The following is an 18894-nucleotide window of genomic DNA, read 5'->3' on the forward strand; positions in this document are numbered from 1 at the left end:
TCCTGTCTGCACACAGGTGCTTATAAACCCACATTACCTGATAGATGATCATATCGTTGAGGAAGATTCTCAGCCAGAGCCAAGTATCCGTCTTCCACGCCAAACAAATTCTCGTAAATTCTGAGCAAGAATTCAAAGACAAATTTATCAAAGATATGTAACACAGAAGCATCTGATATACCCATCAAGAGAACAACAATCAGAGAGACAAATGATAAAACATGGATGTAACTTTAGACTTTGATTCCTAAAACACTGGTCTGAACTTTTTTTAATTTTTTAAAATTTATTTCGGTCTGAACTTTTAATCAGAGGGTAAAGTTAGGGCAGAATCAAGTGACAGTGCCAGTCGTGCAGTCGTGTCCGACTCTGTGACCCCATGGACTGTAGCCCGCCAGGCCCCTTTGTCCATGGGATTCTCCAGGCAAGAATACTGGAGTAGGTACCTAGCCATTCCCTTCTCCAGAGGATCTTCCTGACCCAGGAATCGCACCTGGGTCTCTGGCATCTCCTGCATTGGCAGGTGGATTCTTTAACACCTGAGAAAGAATACTTACCAGGAGTATGTAAGAAATGTCATTAGGCATTGACGCTCACTAAGCACATAGCATGTGCTAAGAGCTGTTCAACGAGCTTTTCACACATTACTTCATTTATCCTTTAAGCTACTTTGCTTTCACCCAGTTAAAATAATCAACACATGACACTAAGAGTTTTATTCATTTTTTTAAAAGCCGACCTATAACCAGAGAAAAAAATACCCTCCAAAAGTCACCAACCTGTTCACAACTCTAGATGTGACAAGAACAAATCAGGTAACGCGATGTTTACTAGAAAACACGGCGACACGCCAGACAAAGCATCGGTAGCGGCGCGTGACAGAGGAGGCCAGGGACCCATGTGCACTGGCCAAAAGGAAGGTCAGGGCCTTGGTCCCGAAGCACAGAGAATATGCTGGTTAGCCAAGTGCCAGTCATGTCTAAGGAAGGCTGAAATACCCACTAGTGTAAACATTACACAGAGAAACTCCCTCTTATGTCTATCTATACTCAAAACAGGCTTCCTGCAGTGGAATTTGAGCTTTTCACTTTCAGGCAATGGAATTAATGCGGACAGAAGAGCACCACCTCCTGTAACCTTAGTACGTGTGGCTGGAGGAAGATACAACGCAGGGGGACAGAACAACTGAAAGCCCAGAACAAACCCAGCGAGCAAAGAAAAAGGCCAGCAACAGAAGTTTTAAGAGACCAAAAACTCTCCTTCCCACTCCACCCCAACTCTGATTAAAATGATCCTAAAATGTGTGAACTACCATAATCAATTTACTTAGCCATTAGTGATGGACATTTCGAGTAGAATAATGAGTCTTTTTTGGTGTGATGATTCCATATAAAAACTGAAATATCCCAACAGGACAAGTACGCCTTACCCTTATCCAGGAATTCCAGGGAATAGAGCAGCTCCCAGCTCTCTCTGGCCAGCTTGAAGCTCTCCAACACCTCGATCGAGTTAGCAAGTTCTGCCTTGTTGATGACAATGTGACGGTTCCTTCCTTTTGCTGAACAGTCTTCGTCGTCCGAACTCTGCTTAGAGAATGTGAAGAACACGATTAAAGTTACAGAAATAGTCACTGCTGCTGCTGTTGCTGCTATTAACTGCTAAGTCGCGTTAGTCGTGTCCGATTCTGTGCGACCCCAAAGACGGCAGCCCACCAGGCTCCCCTGTCCCTGGGATTCTCCAGGCAGGAACACTGGAGTGGGTTGCCATTTCCTTCTCCAATGCAGGAAAGTGAAAAGTGAAAGTGAAGTCACTCGGTCGTGTCCGACTCTTCCAGACGCCATGGACTGCAGCCTACCAGGCTCCTCCGTCCATGGGATTTTCCAGGCAAGAGTATTGGAGTGGGTTGGAAATAGTCACTATTTGAACATTATTACGTTTATTGCTGATGTCAGCTTTGATTACTATAAGAATTTTATATCAAAGGATATGATCATGAGTATACTAAAATATTTTGAATTTAACAATTTTAAAACACAATATAATATAAAATAACAATATTAAAAGATAATATAAAATTTTCATCCTTTCATGCACTCAACTTGTATTTTTAAAATTATGGTTTTTCTGATGATAAAATTCTAAGGCTAAATACTAAGGATAAAATACTAAGGTTATGGCAGCTTCAGAGTAAAGCTACAGAGTTAAAACTTCTAATAACTTAAAAACATATTAATGCCATAAAAGCCAAAACCTACATTTTTATGTTTAGGGCTACAGCTTAATTAAGTAGTACCTATTTCATAGCTTACTTTTTTGCAATATGTGACATTATTTAATTTGCTTTCAAAAAAGTTTGTTGTGTAGTGGAATTAAAATTTAAGCCTGAGTCCTCTGAGAAATAACTGAGAGAAACTGAATTATTAAAAGTGAACTTTTGTTCACTGCATATACCAACATATACCATTCTCCAACAGTCACCCAATGCAAGGGGTCTGGCTAGGAGTCCTTTAGTCTGCACTTACTCATTTTATTTAATAATAAAGATCTGTAATTTGCTTTTCATCTCAAACAATATAATGAAGAAAAAAGAGGGCCTCAGGGAAAGGCAACTATTGTAAACGCCACTGAGTACGGTCAGACTTCGTGATGAAAACAAGGAAAGGTAAAATAGCTCCACTTAATTTTCCTGAAAATTGCTTGAATCTTTTATTCCACCAAAGTCATTTTTATGAATTCAATGACCCAAATTAAATTCTCCCTGTAGATTTTTACCCCACTAAGATCATTAAGAAATATGTAGAAATAAACATATCTATGAAACAAAAACAGACTTGTGGTTGTTGAGGGGAAAGGCTGAGGAAGGGAAGGATTGGAGCTTGGGATTAACAGATGCCTGTTACATACAGGAGACAGATAAACAATGAGGTCCCACTGTGCAGCACAGGGAACTCTATTCAATATCGTGTGATAAACCATAAAGGAAAAGAATCTGAAAAAAAATATGTGTAACTGAATCAATTTGCTGTAGAGAAGAAACAAATCCAACACTGTGAATCAACTATACTTCAATAAAAAAAGTACATATATTTCAGCTAAATATATCCAATCCTCATTTAAAAAAAAGAACAGAGCTCAGTCAGGTTCACTAAATAGAAAAAAAGAGGACCCAAATAAACAAGAAATGAAGGAGGAGAAATATCAACCAGTACCGCAGAAAGACAAAAAAAATCCTAAGAACATACTATGAAGACATTTTGTGAGCGTGAATACACATTAACAAATTGCACAACCTAGCAGAAATGGGCACATCTCCAGAAACATACAGCCTGTCAAAACTGAATCAAGAAGAAACACAATTTGAACAGACTGTTCACTAGAAGTGAAATAGAATCTGTAATAAAACAAAAAAACCTCCCTGCAGACAAAAGTCCAGGACCATATGACTTCACTCTGAAATTCTACCAAACATACAAAAAAGAACTTATACTGATCCTTCTCAAACTCCTCCAAAACACTGAAGAGGAGGGAACACTCCCAAAGTCATTCTAGGAAGCCACCATCACTCTGATACCAAACCAGACAAAGACACTACGAAAAAAGACAATTACAAGTCAGTATCTTTGATGAATACAGATGCAAAAATCCTCAACAAAATACCAGCAAACCAAATGCAACAACACAGATTAAGGATCATACACCATGACCAAGCCGGATGCATCCCAAGGTCACAGGATGATTCAACATACGCAAATCAATCAATGTAATATACACATTAACAAAAGAAAAGACAAAAGCCACATGATCATCTCCACAGATGCAGAAAAAGCATGAGATAAAACTCAACGTCCGTTCTTGATGAAAACTCTCACCAAAGTGGGTATAGAGGGAACATATCTCAAATGTAATAAAAGTCATTTACAATAAACCCCCAGCCAACATAATACTCAATGGCGAAAAACTGAGAGCTTTCCCACTTAAATTTGGAACAAGACAATTTGCAACATTCTCACCACACCTATTCAACACTGGAAATCCTAACTATAAAAATCAGACAAGAAAGAGAAATAAAAGGCATCCAGATTGGAATGGAAGAGGCAGAACTGTCACTGAATGCAGATGACATGATACTCTACATAGAAAACCCTAAGGGCTCCACACAAAAACTATCACTTAACAAATTCAGCAAGGTAGCAGGATACAACATGAACAGACAGCAATCTGCTGGATTTCTTTACACTAACAATGGAACGTCAGAAAAGGAAGTTAAAAAAAGAATCTCATTTAAAATCACATCAAAAACAAATGAACAAAAACTCCAACAACATAGGAATAAACCTAACAAAGGAGGTGAAATACCTGTATGTTGGGAACTCTGATAAAGGAAAACTGAAGATGACTCAAAAAAATGGAAAGATATCCCATGTTCTTGGAATGGAAGAATTAATATTGTTAAAACTGCCATACTACCCAAAGCTATCTACAGATTTAATGTGATCTCTATCAAATTACCTATGATATTTTTCACAGAGCTAAAACAAATAATCCTAAAATTTATATGGAACCACAAAAGACCCAGAATTGCTAAAGCAATTTTGAGGAAAAAGAATAAAGCTGAAGGCATACCCTCCCAGGCTTCAGACAATATACAATGCTGTAGCACAAAACAGCCTGGTACTGGCACAGAAGCAGACACGCAGGTCAGTGAAAGCGAGCAGAGAGCCCAGAAATAAACCCACACGCCTCCGGCCAGTTACCTTCCACAAAGGCGGGAAGAATATACAGTGGGGAAGAGGCAATCTCCTCAGCAAGTGGTTTGGGAAAGCTCGCCAGGTACGTGTACATCAATGAAGTTAGAACTCTCCCTTGAACCATACACAAAAATAAAGTCTAAACGGCCTAAAGACTTACATTACCTCATGACGCTGTAAAACATCTGTAAGAGAATATAAGCAAAACACTCTCGGACATTAATCACAGTTAATATTTTCTTAGACCAGTCACCCAAGGCAAAAGAAATAAAAGCAAAAATAAACAACTGACACCAAATCAAACTTATAAACTTTTGCAGAGCAAAAGAAACCATAAACAGAACAGACAGACAACCAATGGGCTGGGAGAAAGTATCTGTATACAATGGGACCGATAAGGGATTAATCTCCAAAATATACAGACAGCTCATATAATTCACATCAAAGAAACAGACAACCCAATCAAAACACGGGCAGAAGACCTAAAAAGGTATTTTTCCAAAGAAGACATACAGATGCCCCACAGGCTCATGAAAAGATGCTGAACAATGCTAATTATTAGAGAAATGCAAACCAAAGCAACAATGAGGTATCACCTCACATCAGGCAGAACGGCCATCATCAAAAAGTCTACAACAATAAATGCTGGAGAGGGTATGAACAGAAGGGAACCCTCCTACACCGCTGGTGGGAAGGCAAATTGATCTATGGTGATCAGTATGGAGGCTCCTTTAGTGAAGTCGCTCAGTCGTGTCCAACTCTTTGCGACCCCGTGGACTGTCTGTAGCCTACCAGGCTTCTCCCTCCATGGGATTCTCCAGGCAAGAATACTGGAGTGGGTTACCATTTCCTTCTCCAGGGGATCTTCCCAACCCAGGGATTGAACCCAGGTCTCCCGCATTGAAGGCAGATACTTTAACCTCTGAGTCACCAGGGAGGCTCCTTTAAGAGACTAAAAACAGAACTGCCGTGTGATCCAGCAGTCCCCCTCCTGGGCATGTATCTGGAGAAAACTCCATCTGAAAAGACGCATGCACCCCGAAGCTCACTGCAACACTATTCACAACAGCCAAGACATGGGGCAACCTAAGTGTCCGTCCGCAGGTGAGCAGATAAAGACAAAGCCATGGTGCACACACCCTAGAGCATTTCTCAGCCACCAACAAGGATGAAATAATGCCGCACCAACATGGATGGACCTACAGATTATCACACCAAGCGAAGTCAAGTCAGAGAAAGACAAATACTGTAAGATATCACTGGTATGTGGAGTCTAAAAAATGACACAAAGTTATTTACAAGACAGACTCACAGACACAGAAACTTATGGTTCCCAAGGGGAAAGTGGGGGAGAAGGGGTGAGAGACGAATCAGGAGTGTGGGGTTGACCCAGGCATACTGCTATATATAGAACAGATAACCAACAAGGACCCACTATATTGCACAGGAAACTATATTCAGTACCTTATAAAAACCTGGGATGGAAAAGAATCTAAAGCTGTACCACTGAAACTAACATAACATTGTAAATCAACTATAGTTAGAAAAAAAAAAGTTCTACTCCTTAAGCGAATCTCAGAAAAAAAGGCACTCCTCTCCCACTCCCCACCTTTCTCCGCATTCCGTGACATCCAGGGGCCCTCCCCGCCTCACACTATTTAGCTTCATCTCCTTATCCCCCTCAGTGATGACACGCTCCTCAATCTCTTTCAAAACCAAAACCTATCTCTCAGGCATCCTGGCTCTCCAGGGTCGTCTTCCATTCACAGGTGGGCAATCCAGTGAGATACAGAAACACAAGCGGTGTGTCCACTGCTGTGGCAGCTTATGGAACACATTCCTGCCTCAAAATGAGATCAGGAGTTTACAGAAGGGACCTCAGATGCAGGGGGTCGGTATGGAGTTCCACACCGTCTGTAGAATTTACAGGAACACAAAAGCACATTCTGAGAGGAGACTCTGAGGCCGGAATCCTGACCATGGGGAAAGTACCCGGCGGGAACACACCGCCTTCAGGGAGGACCCTCCCCCGCCCCCACCTCCAATTGCCTGGCTGGTCACGTGAACAGGTACTCAGGCTTCCGGCAGAACGGTCAGAACGTCCGTCCCCTCCTGGGGTGGCCTCCCCCAGGGACCAGCATTATAAGACATCAATCAGTAAAGGGACGTCCATCTGGATTGTGATGAGAAAGCGCCCAAGTTTTAGATGCTGGTTACTAAAAACCAAACACTATGAGTAAAACAGACCTGTGAGCTGAGCTCACGGGCCTCCAGGGCCCTTAACATATGAACATATAATCTGTGTGTCCCCTGCCACAACGGGACAGACAGAGCTGGCTGGACCCGCATCAGGTGGGGCGGACTGGGGGCCGCAGCGTGAGAGCAGAGCCTGCTGGTTCACACACGACAGGTGAGGGCCAGGACGCCCAACAGCTGTCCCATGCCTGAACCCACCGCAGGGAGGGCAGAGCAGAGCCCCCTGGCACCAAAGGCCCGCGGGGGCGCAGGCACCGTCGGACGGATGCCCAGGACACGGGGTGGGCGAGACAGATGCTGCCGACGGCCCCAAAGACCTTGTGCCCCAGTGAAGGGACACAGATGGCAAGGCAACCAACCAGGAAAGATTTAAGAACAGACCTCACTAAGGTCTGTTCAAATATAGGAACAGAGAGAAAAAACGGAGGGCCATTAGGAGGCAGCCTCAGGGGGGGTAAGAACACCCGGGCCAAGCGCTGAGTGGCGGGACCCAGAAGGGTGGCCGTGAGCCGGGCGGAGGCCGGGAAGGGGCCGCAAGCGGCCGGAGGGTCTGCAGCACAGGGGCCTGCTCATGCCTGCTCTGGAGCCAAAGAAGAGGGTTGGGATTTTATTCTGCGAGTGGCAGGAAGCCGTCAGTGACCGAAGAGACGTCTGGTTCACGTTACAAAAAAAGAAGAGGCTGTGGGCGCCGGAGTGGGAGCAGGGAGCGGGCAGTCACCCAGGTGAACTGTTTCTAGCAAACCGTAAACATGTCATCCGCTAATAATTATATCTCAAAGAATTACCGTGGGTTTTTCTCTTCCCTCGGCTAGTTTCCTCTTCTTATGTATGTGTTTACTGCGATCGATCTCGACATCACCGTACACGTTCGATACGTCCTCCAGGAGAACCAGCGGGACCTGGCTCGGGGCGTTGGGACCTGAGGATGGAGTGAAAAGAACGACACTTAAAGTGCAGGAGGAAAAGAGTGCTTAACGGCAGTGGAAACCCACTCAAGCACTGTGCGAAAATATGGTCACTGTCGTCCCAATCGGCTAAACAAATAAGCACACATACACAGAAATAAAAACTGTGCAGACATACACCCAACTGTTAATAAACGCCTCTCTTGGTAGACAAAGGCAAGTTCCTTCTTTGCATTTGTTCTTATGTTATCTAGCAAATTTTTTACAATGATCACAAAGCACAGAATTAACAACAAAAGAGAAAAACTACAAAGATACACATACATTATTTAAATATATGATAATCTAATATCTGAGATAATCTAAATGTATGAAATACCTTAGGCAATATGCAAAAATGAGAGTTACGTTAGACTGGAAGCGTTGTGAGTATTTCATCCTGTGATATTTCTATTTTGCACATTCTCTAGAATTTATATGCATACATATTATTTTAAAAAATCTTTGTCTGTTGAGAATCTACCATGAAATCTAAGTCAATACCCTGCTACATCTGCTGCTTTTTAAAAAGAGGCATTCAATATCTGTATTTAGTTTCAAATACCACGCATCCTTTGATACAGAAGTTTTTAGTGAAAACATACATAAAAACCAACAACTCATAAAAGCACTGGCAGTTATTTGGATCCAAGAACAACGTTAAGGTGAACATTCTCATTGCCTTCACCACCCTCAATGAGGCCAGGGGTCCAGGACACTCTAAAATTCGTAAACCAACCTTGGAAGAGGGATGGCTGTATGCTGTTGACATACTGGAATGCATTCTTAAAGAAGACCAGCGTAGTGGAATAAACCACTTGGTTTTTGTATTTCGCATGAGCTTCATTATCAAAGTTGTTCATGTATCTGCAGAGATCCTTCATTCTATGCAAAATATCACCATAGCTTCTGAAAGATGAAGGACAACAGAAATTATTTAATTACTCTGAGCTTGTCAGCAAAACATCTACGAGAGAAAAGCGCCCATAGAACCGTTACAACTACTGAACCATTACAACTACCAGATGTGGCTCTGGGCAGGTAAAATTACTCTCCACTGTCTGCAGATGGAGGCAAATTCCCCTTCTGAATCAGAGCAGCATCAGGACAAGAGCTCCTGACACGAATGTGCCGAGTAAGTTCTCTTTCCCCTAAGCACCGAGGAGAGCTCAAACTCAACAGCATCTTAAGAGATCATGCTTCCGCTGGGAATCTTTTAATGAAGTGAAAAACTACACTCCTGCATAAATACTGAGAGTTACAGAACTGCCCCAGACAGAGGTGTACCCATATACTATATGCTTCTAGATAAAAATATTTTGCTTTTTTAGAGATTATGCTATCAAACGAATTGTTGTGTAGTCTTGGAAATGAACACATTTTTACCGTCTTCCTTTATCCATCTGCCAGTCACACCTCATTCCAACAACATTCAAAATCTTAAACAATCTCTCCCAAGGGTCCACAATCTGGGACGATTTTTCCGTCAGCCCTTCTATTATGTACTTCTGAGAGCTACGTTTGCTCGGTGACATTAAATCAGATGTTTCCTGAGCACCTGAGATGTGAAAAAAGTAGTTTACAATTAATTAACATGCCTACTTACTTAAAAAAAAAAAAGCTTTTATTATTTATTTTTGGCCATGCCCCGCAGCATGTGGGATCTCAGTTCCCCGACCAGGGATTGAACCTACACACCTATACTGGAAGTGCCGTCTTAACCACTGGACCGCCACGGATGCCCCAATACTTACTGTTTATGTGGTTGGTACTTAACAGAGAAAAAAAAGGTCTGACTTCCCATGCAAGAGGCAAGAACACAGAACCTCAACAGGCTTGTGTCCACCCCTGGCAGAGCAGGAAGGGACCTGTGAGCTGTGGTCCATGTACGAAGCTAACCTTACAGTTCAGCAGCTTCACTGTTTCAATCGAGGGGTAAAACTGGTTCCAGAAAAGTCTTATCTCTTAAGTGTAGTGTTTTTTTCTAGGAACCCTCTTTTAGCAAGACTAACAAATTGGTACATATCCAGAGGAGACTCATCAAAACACAGGGATTTCTGAGCTGGAAATTTTACAAAATGAAAAAGTACAAAAAATAAAATAAATTGCATGCTATTCCCACTTACCTTGATGCTGATTCTCTATTTGAGTTGTTCTAGTGACATAATTTATGTAAAATTCAGCTGCTTTGTTCAAGTACTTATAGAGCAAATTGGCAGGCAACCGAACGTCGTGGTTGTTAATTATTAGCGGAAGGACATCACACACTGTTGAGAAGGAAAAACGAGGAAAAACTCATTAAGCTGTTTGGCTACTCTTGGGTTCTGGCAAAAACCAAGTTTAGTTTTTAGTTCACTTGGACGAGAGTAGATAGGAAGAAAACAACACCCTTATGGCACAGTTATTTAAAACCTGCAATGTAGAGAGACACTAGTGGCCGGAGTCAGCAAGGAGACGAAGGCTCTACGTCACAAGTGACAGGTGTTTATTATTGTGCTTCACACCCAAATACATGGTTACATGTATTCTTCCAGAGGTATTAACTATTACGTAACAAAAATTTAGAAGTTGTTTAAAATGCTTTCTGAACCCAAAAAATAAACAGGGATTTAAATCCCATAATATGAAGAATTCCTTTGCTTTCTACAAATGACCTTATTTCTGAAATGACTCCCCTACCACATTCTACTGACCATAAGGAATTAATACGAGATGCGATGTTTCTTACCGAATAATTTTCTAAAGCAGTTGACAGGAGATTCTTGTTCCTCAATAGTCTCAGCCTCTAAGAGTGCCTCCCCAAGGCCAACCTGTTTCAAAACACACCTCATCATTTAAATGTGCTCAGTTTCAGATGACCGAATTACATGAAGAAACAGTGCATCTGATTTACTGATTTACCATACAGTTTGTACATTCAAACTTCCCCCAGAAACAAGAATTCTCACTTTGAAGGCTAGAAAACAAAAGAATCCATCAGCAACCCTGCCCGGCAGGGAATCCCACGTTCGTCTGACCGCAGACCACTGTCGTCTTATTCGCCTCTGAATCAGTAAAATTAAAACGCCAATCAAATGTCTAGAAAACTTAATGGAAGCTCTGGAGCTAGACAGAATGATAACAGAGATGTCGAGATTTTTCTAAGACATTCAGAAACTGACTTTATTCCCTGTATCAAGACGTATTATGTAGACAAAACTTCGCATTTGCAGAGTTGCCAGGAGTAGCCACCCTGGACTAGGTAGGACAGGGCGGTCTGGGTCTGCAGGCCACCGTCCCATTCTGACGCCCTAGCCCAGTGGAGAGCTGGCTTGCACAAACCCACCAAGACCTCCACACTGTCTTCCCTGCAACCTGATGACGCGGGGTGAGAGGAGGGGTTACCCTGTGAACGATTACACGAGGCCGGAAGTTAAAGTCAGGGAGGACTCTACGTTGAACACTGTCCCCCCCAAAATTTATGTCCACTCAGAACATCAGGATGTGACCTCAGGTGTTTAGGTTATAAAAAAGGTCTTCATACATGGAATCAGTTAAGATGAAGTCATTCGGGATCAGGGTGGGTCGTAATCCAATGACTGGTGTTTTGATAAGGTCGTGCAGACACAGGGACAACATGCAAAGATGGCCAGGTGACAACAGGGGCGGAAGCCGAAGCCAAGGGATGGCAAGGCCCGCTGGTGCCCCGGGCGCCCGGAAGAGGCGGGTACGAGCCCTCCCCGAGCCTTCACGAGGAGCATGGCCCCGGCCATGCGTTGCTTTGGGGCTGTGAGAGAGTAAGTTCCTGTTGTTTTAAGGCACCCAGGTTCTGGTACTTTGTTACAGCAGCCCCTTGAAACTAACACACAGAGATACAGAGAAGGTTAACCGGGGCAGCAGCCAGGAAAGTGGAGCCAGAAAGAATAAGCCAAAGGGTTTGAATTAAGAGTTAATCATCTGAAGCCCAGCTCTCCATTATAGGCAATGGGGAGTGACGAACACAGCTGCAAAGCAGGATGCTGTCCACCTCTAGGAGCGACCGCACACTGCCTAGTGTCTGCCAACCACACTCAGTAACGATCGGACGTATGAGGAAAGGGCAGAGCAGAGAAAAAGTGACCACATGGCGAAAGCACGTGAAGAACGCGCCCGTTCATACTACCAACTATGGCGCTCCTTTAAATTCAAGCACAGAGTTGAAAACTATGAAATAGATTATTTTTAAAAACTCTACTATACAAATTGAAAATAATTAGCACTTTGGCCACCTGATGTGAGAGCGGACTCATTGGAAATGACCCTGATGCTGGGAAAGATTGAAGGCAGGAGGAGAAGGGGATGACAGAGGATGAGACGGTTGGATGGCATCACCGACTCAGTGAACATGAGTTTGAGCAAGCTCCGGGACATAGTGGAGGAGAGGGAAGCCTGGAGTGCTGCAGTCCGTGGGGTCGCAAAGAGTCGCACATGACTGTGCGACTCAACAACAGCAACTACAACAGAAGCACCGTCAGAGCTTGGTGCTCATTTCCTCCCACTGGTCAGACAATTTCTACTGGGATTTCAGAGGCTGGTAACAGTGACAGCCTTCTAGCTTTACCAACAAGGATTCCTTTGATTAGAGTTCAATCTTTTCTGGTGCTCCTCAGAATGAGAATAATCTGCTTTAGAATAACATACACACTGTAGCTCTTAAACATACTTGTGACTCTACTGATCAATTTTATCTTACCCCATGTTGCACCACGGTTTCAGGGAAGCGTCTCAGAAGTAGGAGCAGCATTTCTGAACGTTCCAAAGTGTTGAAGCATTGTTCCGTAACCTTCAGTAACATTTCACACTGGATTCGCCCAGGAAGAGTTTCAAATAAACCTGTATACAATACATTTCACTTTGTGAAGTCTTTCAGAAAGAAAATGCAGACGCGAAAGAGGAAAGAAGGCATCATCATGCACAGAAGGGGACATACTGAGTGAAGAACCACTTCACTTAGTATATAAGTGAAGTATACTCGGTATTCACTAAGTAAAAGAACTGCTACTGCCGAATTTCACCCACAACCTGGAAGGCTTCCAGGTCAGAGTACTGGGCATAAGATGTTCGCAGAATGACCGCGAAATATCTGGAGGCCTCATTGGATCTAGAAGAGAAGAATGATGTCTGGGAAGGGTCACAACAGTGCTTGCTGCTGCTGAGATGAAAAGCAAGCGCATAAGCTGAAATGGCGTGAACCATCGACTTCCTTTTTTGTCCAGAATCTGAAATATTGGATTGGCTATGGCACCCAACACAGAATGAAGGTTAATAAGAAAGGTCATAAATTACTGAAAGTTTCTCTCCTGTTCTGTGGAGGTCTGCACAATCTACAGATGCTTTCTGATTACTGCAGAACCTGTTAAAATATATTCAGTTCCCCAGGCTAATATCCACATCCTTTCAGAAAATTTAAAGGGTTCTAAGCAAATGCTCAAGGGACCAAGTGACATTTGTACAGGCCAAGAACAAAACTCATACATGGGTACCAATACCGCAGACGTGGCTTTTTTGTGTGAAATTAGTACAGAGAATTTCACATTCTGGAAGCAGTGATTTATACACTATTACGTTATTACTTTGTTCTTACTTCTTAAGAATTGGGTTTGTTTATCTTGTGAATCGTTTCTTAATGCTGAGGTAATAATGCTGATCTCTCTCCACACCACCGGCTGATCTGGGAAATTCACAAACCTATTTTTAAAAATGAATGCATTAAATTAAAATGTCAGATTCTATATAGCATCCAGAAAAGAAAGTAAAAACAGTAGCATCACAGAAAAACACACTTTTCTTTATCCCAAGTGAATACATAGATAAACCAAAACAAACCAAAACAAAGATATAAAAATAAAAACTAAGAAAATTGAGGGTCCTTACGATAGACTTAAGCTTTTCTAATAAGTGAAAAGACAAATGACCATAATATGTAAAGCACTCCTGAAAAGCAAACAAGGGAAAAAAAAAAGAAACCTCCCAAAAGAAAAAATCAGTTCAGTTCAGTTGCTCAGTCGTGTCCAACTCTCTGCGACCCCCTGAATTACAGCACGCCAGGCCTCCCTGTCCATCACCAACTCCCGGATTTCCCCCAAACTCATGTGCATCCAGTTGGTGATGCCATCCAGCCATCTCATCCTCTGTCGTCCCCTTCTCCTCCTGCCCTCAATCCCTCCCAGCATCAGAGTCTTTCCCAATGAGTCAACTCTTTGCATGAGATGGCCAAAGTACTGGAGTTTCAGCCTCAGCATCAGTCCTTCCAATGAACACCAGGACTGGTCTCCTTTAGGATGGACTGGTTGAATCTCCTTGCAGTCCAAGGGACTTAAAAGAGTCTTCTGTAGCACCACAGTTCAAAAGCATCAATTCTTCGGCACTCAGCTTTCTTCACAGTCCAACTCTCACATCCATACATGACTACTGGAAAAACCATAGCTTTGACTACATGGACCTTTGTTGGCAAAGTAATGTCTCTGCTTTTGAATATGCTATCTAGGTTGGTCATAACTTTTCTTCCAAGGAGTAAGTGTCTTTTAATTTCATGGCTGCAATCACCATCTGCAGTGATTTTGGAGCCCCAAAAAATAAAGTCTGACACTGTTAGCACTGTTTCCCCATTTATTTCCCATGAAGTGATGGGACCAGATGCCATGATCTTAGTTTTCTGAATGTTCAAGCTGGTTTTAGGAAAGGCAGAGGAACCAGAGATCAAATTGCCAACATCTGCTGGATCATCGAAAAACCAACAGAGTTCCAGAAAAACATCTATTTTTGCTTTATTGACTATGCCAAAGCCTTTGACTGTGTGGATCACAATAAACTGTGGAAAACTCTCAAAGAGATGGGAATACCAGACCACCTGACCTGCCTCTTGAGACACCTATATGCAGGTCAGGGAGCAACAGTTAGAATTGGACATGGAACAACAGACTGGTTCCAAATAGGAAAAGGAGTATGTCAAGGCTGTATATTGTCACCCTTCTTATTTAAAACTTATATGCAGACTACATCATGAGAAACACTGGGCTGGAAGAAGCACAAGCTGGAATCGAGATTGCCGGGAGAAATATCAATAACCTCAGATATGCAGAGGACACCACCATTATGGCAGAAAGTGAAGAGGAACTAAAAAGCCTCTTGATGAAAGTGAGAGAGGAGAGTGAAAAAGTTGGCTTAAAGGTCAACATTCAGAAAGAAAAAATGGGCAAAGGCAAATCATAAAAAAATACAAACAGCCCAAGTATCATTTGAAAAGATACTCAGTCTTACTAGTAATACACTGAACACACGTTTTTAAAACAGCAAGATACTGCTTTCTCCTGTGCGTGCGTGCTTGGTCACTTCAGTCGTGTCCAACTCTTTTGCGAATCTATAGACTGTAGCCCGCCAGGCGGCCCTGTCCATTGGATTCTCCAGGCAAGAATACTGGAGTGAGTTGCCATGCCCTCCTCCGGGGGATCTTCCTAACCCAGGAATCGAACCCACATCTCCAGCACTGTGGGCGGATTCTTTACTGCTGAGCCACCAGGGAAGCCTTTTCTCCTGTGGCACTGGTGAAAATTAACAGGTGATGGAAAGACTGATAATACCCAAGTGCTGACAACACTATGGGAAAGCAACACTCTTACACACTGGCCGTGGAGGTGTAAACAGGAATGGCACTTTTTGGAAAGCAGTTTGATAGTACATCAAAATTTAAAATCCATGCACCCTTTGACTATGCAAACCTATGTTGAAGAATCTAAACACCAACACCTGAGCACAAAATTACTTTCCGACACTTTTGAATATAATCTCAACCAACTGGAAGCTTCCTAAATGTCCCCCAATAAAAGAGGGGTGAAATGCTATGCAGACGTGAAAAAGAACTAAACAGATCTTTACATGTTGAGCTGGAAAGGGGTCCATCACCGTGGGTGAGCAGTAGCGCTCGCTGCTGCAACCGCTGCCCCAGAACCTACTGATGTGTGCTGGGTGTGCTATGTTTCAGTACGGTCTGAACTTCTGAGAAGAGCGTCTATTATTTCCAAAATAAATGACTGAATAGATGAGTTTTAACAAGAACAAGACCTAGTTAGACGTCTCTGCAGTTAACGGAAGGCCTGGACCCATGAAAAAGTACGCTTTAGGTACCCGACCCGCAGAACTTCAGACCTCCTACCAACTCCCTCTTCGACAGACAGAAATCAACTCCCCACCCCAAGAGGTCTGGTCAGCTCCCCACTCACATGTCGTAGAGCAGCCTGCCGGCGGTGGCTGTCCGCTCCGCATTCCGCTCGATGGTGTACATCTCATACTGCAACACAGCCGAGGCGGGGTCAGGCCCTCTCCCCCGTCCCGGCCTGCTCCTCCACCGTCCCCACCCCTGGAGGGCCTAGGACCTGGCACCACCTGCTGCCACAGACCACCAGAGGCCCCCACCCCCACATTCCGCCCCGTCCCTGGAGGTCCTAGGGTCGAGCATCACCTGGCGACACAGACCCTCAGAGCCCGCCCCGCCCGTGGAGGTCCCAGGGTCGAGCACCACCTGGCGACACAGACCCTCAGAGCCCGCCCCGCCCCGCCCCTGGAGGTCCCAGGGTCTGGCAGCACCCGGTCAATGAAGCCTCGGGGCTCGGTCGCTCACAGCCCGGGCCCAGGTTAGTGCAGGCAGGGGCTCCGAGGTCGCCGGCGCCCAACAGGCCGCCGCCTTCATCATCGGGTTGCCGGGAACGGTGTGTAGGTTTCCGCGGCTCGTGTGACCGCAGACCCGCGGCACTCCCCCCTCTACACAGCCACCACCCAGGTGGGCTCCTGCGGTCAGCACCCCGCGCAGGCACCCAGGACACCCCCAGCCCGCCTCCGCCCCCGCGGGCGGCCCTTCCCGCGCGGCACCCGGCGCGGGCCCGGCCGCAGGCGGCTGACGCTCCCGTGGCCCCGGCCCGGCCGGCCGGACCCGGAGTCCCCAGGCTCGCTTCTCGGGGAGGGTGGGGAGGCTGGGGGGCGCAGGGCAGTGGGAGCCGCGCCCCCCGCGCGCGCGCCCGGCCTCACCTGGATGTTGAAGTCCGCCGGGTAGAGGCTGCGCGCCGTGATGAGCCACGCCTTGGCGGCCCACAGGTCCTGCGGCACCAGCTCGCGGGCTCGCTGCACCAGAAACTCGCAGTCGCCCTGGGCGGACATGACGCGGCCCGAGCCCGCCGGACCTCAGGGCGGGGGGGACGCCGCGGGCCTGGCCGCCGCCGGGGCCGCTACTACGCAGGCGCGGGGCGCGCCGAGCGCTTCCGGGTTTGCGGGCGGCCTCCGCGCCTGCGCGTGTGGGGCCCGCGGCCGGGCAGCTCCCCGGGAGCGTCCCGATCTCCGAGGCCGCGGAGCAGCGGGGGCCTGTCGGCGGGCTCGGGGCGCGACCCCCGTGCCCCCGGGGAGCCTGCGCGCGCGCCGCCCGGGCGGCCCCAAGACGCCGGAAGGGCGGAGGTGGGCCCAGGACGGTGCCAGGAGCCCCTCGGCCGGGGGTCACCGGCGGAGTGGACGCTCCGAAAGGTCTGCGCGGGTTCTGTCCCCGCCGTCCCGCCGGCGATCGGGCTGCTGTTAGGACCTTCCGCTCGGCCACGTGTCACTGCCGCCGCGCGTTTATTCCCTGGTTTCTCCCGCGAGCGTTTCTTGGGCTATTGCAGCGTGAACGCTTTGCCAGTGCTTGGCTGCGGGCTGGGAGCTATTGAGTGGTTTATACCTGTTGGCGCCCCGGGTTTACAGTGTTAGGGACCTGTGACCTGCAGAAAGTAGCTGTTTTAATTATCCTTTCCAGCCGGGATCGACGTCATTTTCGCCAGATGAAAACTAAACAATCTCCCCTGCTCTCGGGAAGGGAAGCCGCGCTTAGGAACCGGAGGAAGCAGTATTAATTTGCCGAACAGGAAGAATGTGCCAAAATTTGGGTTGTGAACCTTCCTTTGGTTTTCAATCCAGGGTCTATATACAAAAGTTTAAGCAAGTTCTAGTACCACTGATATCTTGGATTTAAAACCAAGGTTAGGGATTCAAAACTGATCTGTTTGAAAAAAAAATTACTATACACTTAATACATGGAAAAGTTATAGATATGTTAAATAAATATGAATATATACATCACTATTGTGGACAGAGGGTGTCGCCTGCCATTCCAATAAACAATGCATGCTGTGTGCCAGCACCCCCAGCCCGACTTATATTAGTGCCCCAGGAGGGGCATTTAGGATGGAGGAAAAAAGCATACTGGCCCAACTAAAGATGTGTATCTAAAGAGTAATTTCAATGAGCCCAGAGTCTTGTGTCTTAACAATGTGTTTTGTTTTATTTTCAGCAAAAACTCCTATATATCCTGACTCCTCCCTTAGCTCTTTGGAGCAGTTCTGCAGAGCTAGAGGCTGTCTCCTGGGCTGTGGTCCCCAGTAAGGTCCCTGAATAAAACATAACTAGCAACTTCAGGTTGTATATTTTTCTCAGGCAATGCTATGGTTATGTGTGAAGCCTAATATAGATGCTTCCTAATTACAATAATTGAAAAACAATTGTAAAGTTAATGGTGAATTACCAAGCTAGTTTTAGAGGAAAGCACGAAGAGGAGCAGGCCTTGCAACACCATGTAAAGCGCCAACCTTACCAAATCTGTCAAGGTTGGGATTCTTTTGTTTTGCTACGTTGCCCATCGGTACCATTCTACAAACGGCAACTTTAATATCTCCCCACTTACCCCTAATTTTTAAAACATTTATTTTTGGTTGCGCTGGGTCTTCATTGCTGCGCTGGGCTTTCTCTAGTTGCCGGGAGCGGAGGCTACTCTCTCCTTGTGGAGCACTGGCTCTAGGCTTGCAGACTCAGTAGTTACAGTGGGCTTAGTTACTTCCTGGCATGTGGAGTCTTTCTGGACCAGGGATTGACCCTGTGTGCCCTGCATTGGCAAGTGTACTTTTTTTTTTTTTTCC

At 45.3% G+C, this 18894-nt stretch overlaps 1 protein-coding gene across 3 annotated transcripts in view; it reads right to left on the reverse strand.

The window, feature by feature from the left end:
* INTS10 (integrator complex subunit 10) overlaps positions 1-17116 on the reverse strand; it is a 31196-nt gene extending 14080 nt beyond the window's left edge. For all 3 annotated transcript variants that reach the window (XM_052661269.1, XM_052661268.1, XM_052661267.1), the window contains exons 1-11: positions 16988-17116; positions 16186-16253; positions 13551-13654; positions 12660-12799; positions 10677-10758; positions 10075-10215; positions 9335-9506; positions 8688-8857; positions 7790-7923; positions 1430-1583; positions 38-120 (exon numbers count right to left, since the gene is read on the reverse strand). In XM_052661269.1, the coding sequence (XP_052517229.1) occupies positions 38-120; positions 1430-1583; positions 7790-7923; positions 8688-8857; positions 9335-9506; positions 10075-10215; positions 10677-10758; positions 12660-12799; positions 13551-13654; positions 16186-16253; positions 16988-17116 (1377 nt within the window). The remainder of the gene's footprint in view (positions 1-37; positions 121-1429; positions 1584-7789; positions 7924-8687; positions 8858-9334; positions 9507-10074; positions 10216-10676; positions 10759-12659; positions 12800-13550; positions 13655-16185; positions 16254-16987) is intronic.
* Between the last annotated feature and the right edge of the window lie 1778 nt (positions 17117-18894).

Source organism: Budorcas taxicolor, chromosome 24 (genome assembly GCF_023091745.1).
Source record: "Budorcas taxicolor isolate Tak-1 chromosome 24, Takin1.1, whole genome shotgun sequence".
In the NCBI taxonomy this organism is placed as follows: domain Eukaryota; kingdom Metazoa; phylum Chordata; class Mammalia; order Artiodactyla; family Bovidae; genus Budorcas; species Budorcas taxicolor.